Source organism: Austrofundulus limnaeus, unplaced genomic scaffold, assembly GCF_001266775.1.
Source record: "Austrofundulus limnaeus strain Quisiro unplaced genomic scaffold, Austrofundulus_limnaeus-1.0 Scaffold1655, whole genome shotgun sequence".
Taxonomy (NCBI): Eukaryota; Metazoa; Chordata; class Actinopteri; order Cyprinodontiformes; family Rivulidae; genus Austrofundulus; species Austrofundulus limnaeus.
In genome coordinates, this window is record NW_013954057.1 from 44,421 (window position 1) to 50,740 (window position 6,320).

The window sequence follows — 6,320 nt, forward strand, 5'->3', positions numbered from 1 at the left end:
AGAAAGTGTATTACACCTTATTTAAAATCAGTGTGGTCCCACGGCCCTCTGTGGCCCAAAGTTAAAAACTGTTGTTGTTTTGAGGCTGCGGCCCACAGGTTAATAATCTGTGATTTAGACAAACTAACGGTGGATTAATGATTTCAGCTGAAAGTGTTTGRGTTTCTGTAAACTGTGGTTCAGCTTCAGGACCACCATCACTCTGTAACAAGCTCTGACCCAGTTCATGGAAAACGTAATGATTGAAAATCAGTATTTAAACCTGAGACAACAGTTAACATCACACTGTCAACACAATAAGTTTACTGATGAACCAAAATAATCAGCATTATAAGGAGTTATAAAACTCTCTCTACGTACGTCTGCTGGACTGTTTTACRTGTTTTAACGTTTACAGCTTTGGTTTTATTATTAGTTGTTTGGATCTCTTCTTACATGTGTTTCTGGTTGTGTTAATGCTCAATGATCAGCTGGTGCTCATTTATTAATAAAGCGTACTGCATCTTTCCCTGCAGCAGATTTTCACAGTAAAATGAGAAAAGTTGTGAAATGATTTATCACGACGTGTGTTTACGTCACAAAAACCTGCCTTTTAACAGATTTRTACCCACTGTGAGTGAAACCAGCCGACTTCAGAAATGACATTTGTTTGTCTTCRGTGACATCACACACACTAACACACAAACTGTTTGTTGGACAGGGAACACGGGACTACAACCCCAGGCAGATGGCCATCAGAGAGAAGGTCTTCAGCACCATCATCAACTGCTTCAAACGCCACGGAGCAGAGACCATCGACACACCGGTGTTTGAGCTGAAGGTAGACCCTCCTCAGGGCCGTCTGTCTCTGGTGCTTCTCAAACATGGAGGTCACCTGTCTCCCTGCTCATGTAGGAAACCCTGACGGGGAAATACGGAGAAGATTCCAAGCTCATCTACGACCTGAAAGACCAGGGAGGAGAGCTGCTGTCCCTCAGATACGATCTGACTGTATCCTTATGATTACATCTGGAGGTTTGAGTTCAGATCAGCTAATGATGATGGACTTTTACCTCTTCTGCTCAACATTATTGGGTTTTTACAGCTACTGTTCATCCAGGAACAATAATAAATTATCTCGACTATCATAACGACTTATGATTAAYTGTTTAATAATGGTTTAAGATTAAAATTCCTTCCATTCGATTAATTGAAAAACAGCAGTTTAAACCTTATTTCAGTGTAGTTTTGACTTCATCCAGAAGAGGGCGTCGCTGCTCTCAGCCTGCCTACTCTACCCCCGACCATCATAATTAAATCCACAWATCATGTTTTGTTTTATTTGCAACACAACAATAATAATGGACTACGCCAAACGCAAAGGAAAAGTATAGAAATCTGTACCAGTTATCCAGCAGTATTACGCTTAATCCAGATAGCAGGATGACAGAACGTTAAGCTAACTGTAGCTAACGTTAGCTTCTTCTCTTAACAGTTTAACTTGTGTGGAAGAAAAACAACACAAAGTTACAGTCACTACAAATAATTGAGGTGAAATGAATGTGTGTGATGTAACCCAGACATTTGTGTCTCACTCCTCTCATGGATATTTTATTATGTTTATAGTTTGTTTTTGAGTAAATTTTTAGGTTAAAATGTTATCCTGTGTTTAAAAGATAGTTTTACATTTCTCTCTTCAGAGTGGATCAAGTGTTTTTTATAGCTATTCTCTCCTTTTTTTCAACTAGCAACCTTATTCYTGTTTTGTTATATTTTATAAATATGTTTAAGTTTAATAATGTGTGAGAAATCCACAAATTTCTGTTTGAGTCAGTGTTTAATACAGCTGGCACAATAAATGTTATAAAATATACTTTTTTAATTTAGTGTAAAAAATGAGCCCTTCATGTCACAGAACGCCCTTAAAATCTTTACTGCTTTTGTTCTGGTTGTCCTTTTTAAAACTTATTTCTGCTCATTTTAGCTTCCTTCTGTGAGGATTTTGCAGGAACAGAACCAGGGCGCAGGCTGGTTCAGAAAAGGAACAAAAGGATTTATTAAATAACAGAAAATGCTGTTGATGCAGCTCAAAATTACTCCCAGGTTCTCTGGAGGAACAGGCACGAGGGAGACAAAGCTCAGGGATGAAACACAATGATSCGACAAAGACAGGAGGATAAGACCCAGAATACAAATTAARAGTAAATGAGAAACACCTGGGTGTGGCTGGAGGTCAGACAGCAGGGAGAGGAAAACACTGAGAAAATAAAGACAAAAACACCGATCATGACACCTTCAACTTCTTTTTGGCTAATATTAGATTTTCAGCTGCTCTGCTGATTCAGTGTTTAATGATAATTGAAGATTTTTATGCCTTTTTTCAGCTGTTGCTGCAATATTTGCTACTTTTTAGCCCTTTTCAGCTAAATTCACCTTTTTGTAATAATTTTACTTCTTTCAGCTGCTAAATTCAGCACACGTGTGCTCTGTTAGTGTGCTAGATTTGGCTTTTTGTCTACTTTTTATCTACCTTTCTGCTATGCTGCGTTTTTGCTGACATTTTTTGAGACTTTCATCAAATCCATCCAGTGGTTGAAGAGATATTCTGCTAACTGTAGATAAATAAAGCCTTCTTGTGTGGTGGGTGGTAACGATGTGGCACAGCTCCCCTCCTGTGTAGCAGTGTTTTCCTTCATCCTCCTCCTCCTCAGGTGCCCTTTGCACGTTACCTGGCCATGAACAAGATCACCAACATCAAGCGCTACCACATCGCTAAGGTGTATCGCCGTGACAACCCAGCCATGACTCGTGGACGCTACAGAGAGTTTTATCAGTGTGTGAGTTCTGCTCCAACACCACAAACACCAGTTTGTATGAACACAGTCCCCATCAACGTGTGTGTGTGTGTTTTAGGACTTTGACATAGCAGGCCAGTATGACACCATGATCCCAGATGCAGAGTGTCTGAAGATCGTCCATGAAATCCTCAGTGCTCTGGAGCTGGGAGACTTCCACATTAAGGTTGGTAGGTTGTGTTCAGAGCAGTGGCCGGGCTGTGCTCGCTCAGACATCCCGTCCTCAACACGTCCTGTTTCTGCAGGTCAACGACAGACGCATCCTTGATGGGATGTTCGCTGTGTGTGGAGTCCCAGATGACAAGTTCAGAACCATCTGCTCTACAGTGGACAAACTGGACAAGGTTCTGTCTCTCTTTAAAGGCCCGCTCACACTGTTTTACACTAGTCCAACACTGAAGACAATGGGCCTCATGCAAGAACATGTTCGTATTCTTATCCTAAACTTCTCTTTTGTTCGTACAAAGGGTTCGTACGAACATGTCACGTCAGATTCAACAAACTCTTCTATCTTCAGGAAACGTGTGTAAATGAGCTGCGTAAACATGATAACGTGTATCAGGTGCTCAAGGAGAGGAGATTAGCATAATTACCACCCTAAAAACACCATATAAGGCTATGTTTCCTGTCCCACATACCAGGAAGTGTCCATTCATGAAAATGACAGCGAAAACTAAACAGAAGAACTTTACGAGTTCAGAGATTGAAGTGCTGCACTCCGAGATCGAGAAAAGAAAAAAAAACGCATTTTTAGCAGCGTCAGTTGTGGAATTAAAGGAGCTGCTTAAAGGAATGAAATGTGCTGTTGTGTCTCCTGTGGGTCGTATATACAGACACAAAAATAAAAATCTAAATTATATTCATCTCTCTCTAGTCCTGCTCTGGTTTTCCTTTGGTCAAATATTTTTAATTCAAGTTCAAACAACTGTGTTAGCCTTTTTCATTTATTCAGAAGAAGAGCAGTTGTGCACCGCCGCAAGTGTCGGCNCAGTCTCCCATCCTGAGCAGCACACCGGTAGCAGCAGAGAGGGAAAAGAAAATGGGCTTTACTTTAAGTAATTGCATGTGATAGTGTGTGTGTGAATGAAAGAACCACTCATCAATATAATCTGATCTGATTATAGCTTAAAGCCCTAGTTATGCTTTTTTATTTAAAAGAATACTCCCTTTTTTCTTTTTTTGCTTATGCACCCCGTGCACTGGCATGAACATATACAGTATATACTATATATTTGATTTGGAGACATGTCCGTCGTAGAGAGGTTAGTCCAGACAGACCTGTCTTCTATCTCTGTCTTAAAACTTGGCTCAAAATTGTATTTTTTGACCATTCTGTCTCCAGGTCCTGCAGTTACTCAACCAGCAGCAACTGCCCAGTCCCAGATTCTAGTGTGCTGTGAGTCAGATAGGCTTTTCCACCTACCAGATTGGCGTAGCCTTACTGCACTGGATGCGGCCTCCCCTAAGAAATGAAAATCTAGTGCAGCCAGGTCCACAGTAGGACTTCCATGGCTGCCGAGGGTGTTGTTCTGATRGAACCTCTGATGCTCAGGCAGGCCATTCGTTGCACATGGGTGAGGATCACTCTTGCCACGCCAACTTGGACTCGAACCCACCACACTAAAGCAGCATAGCATAGCATGGGGCGGACTATGGCCATGTACTGTAGATCCACCTGATAACCTTTGGGGTTGCACCCCAACAACTACCTGCAATTCTACGGCACTGGTGTAGGCACATTGCTGCCTTCTTACACTTTTCATTTACATGTATTTTCTACACATTCTCACTCCCATGTCGTCACATATTGAYGCTTTTCCAAAGTTCCCTCTACGTCCGATTTTGACGCGCCGGGTACCCCCCTCGCGTCAGTCCTTGACGCCCGCGGCTTTTCCGGGTTGCGCCACCAGGGGTCTTTGSSTCGGGGGTCTGAGGTTAACATGAGGGATCAGGATTAATGGTTAAGTTTAGGTACTGGGATCATGGGTAGGATGTCCATGGTGAATATTAGGTAATCTCAGGCTTTGGAACATGTTGACGTGAATTTCCTACATTTTCTAAAAATGGTTAATTTTAGATACTAGGGTCAGGGACAGGATGTCTAAAGAGAACAAAGGTAATTTCAGGCTTCGAAACGGTAGTTTTTGCGCATTTTCTACACTTTCTGAAAATATGACAACAGATTTCGCCCCATCTCGTCAGTAACTGACGTGACGGGGGTACCCGGCGCGTCAAAATCGGACGTAGAGGGAACCTTGGAAAAGAGTCAATATGTGACGACTTGGGAGTGAGAATGGGTTGGTATTTTCCAGTAAAGCTTCCTGTCTAGATAGACACCCAAGAATTTAACTGACTCTGACAGGGAGAGTTCTACACCCTCCAACTTTGGAGGTGAGTAACCTTTCCTTGACTTCTTATGAGCAAAAAGAACCAATTCTGTCTTGTTCKGGTTGACAGAAAGTTCCTGCTCGCGGCACCATCTGGATACTATGTTTAGTCCCCTCTGCATTAGGTTACATACAGTACCCAGGCAGTAGCCTTCTATAAGTATGACCAAGTCATCTGCATACCCCTGTGTATGGAGTCTAGATCTATTCAACTCATTTAGTAAGCTGTCGACAACCAGGAGCCAACACAGGGGCGAGATTACTCCTCCCTGTGGACAGCCCCATCTGAGGTTTACGGTTATCGAACAGTACCCCAGAGTTGAAGATGCTTTCCTTGTCCAAAACATGAAAATGAATCAATTTATTGTTGTCTCATCCGCGCCTTTGCTGGCAAGTGCTTTCTATAGCTTCTACGTGTACATTGTCAAATGCCCTCTGTACGTATGTCCAAACAGCAGCCAAGCGCAAACTGTCCACATGCCAGGCTGTGTTCTATTCTCAAAACAACATCATGTAAGGCTGTTTCTGTAGAAAGGCCTGCCTGCAATGCATGTTCTTTAAGACTTAAAGGTGATAGCATTAAAACACCATCCCTTACACGTCGATCTATTAACCTCTCCATTCCCTTCAGCAAGAAAGATGTTAAGCTGATTCTTTATGTTGGCTTGCCTGAGGAACCTGAGGGACCTGAGGGACCTGAGGAACCTGAGGGACCTGAGGAACCTGAGGGACCTGAAGAACCTGAGGAACCTGAGGGACCTGAGGAAACTGAGGTACCTGAGGAACCTGAAGAACCTGAGGGACCTGAAGAACCTGAAGAACCTGAGGGACCTGAGGGACCTGAAGAACCTGAGGGACCTGAAGAACCTGAGGGACCTGAGGAACCTGAGGAACCTGAGGGACCTGAGGAACCTGAGGGACCTGAGGGACCTGAAGAACCTGAGGGACCTGAAGAACCTGAGGGACCTGAGGGACCTGAGGAACCTGAGGGACCTGAAGAACCTGAGGGACCTGAAGAACCTGAAGAACCTGAGGGACCTGAGGAAACTGAGGTACCTGAGGAACCTGAAGAACCTGAGGGACCTGAAGAACCTGAAGA

At 43.1% G+C, this 6,320-nt stretch overlaps 1 protein-coding gene across 2 annotated transcripts in view; it reads left to right on the top strand.

Annotated features, from left to right (window-relative positions):
* The window catches only part of hars (histidyl-tRNA synthetase), a gene marked incomplete at its 3' end in the record, with an annotated part of 10,877 nt that extends 7,699 nt beyond the window's left edge, over positions 1 to 3,178 (top strand). For both annotated transcript variants that reach the window (XM_014033182.1, XM_014033181.1), the window contains 5 exon segments: positions 701 to 820; positions 895 to 990; positions 2,691 to 2,816; positions 2,893 to 3,000; positions 3,080 to 3,178. In XM_014033182.1, the coding sequence (XP_013888636.1) occupies positions 701 to 820; positions 895 to 990; positions 2,691 to 2,816; positions 2,893 to 3,000; positions 3,080 to 3,178 (549 nt within the window).
* Between the last annotated feature and the right edge of the window lie 3,142 nt (positions 3,179 to 6,320).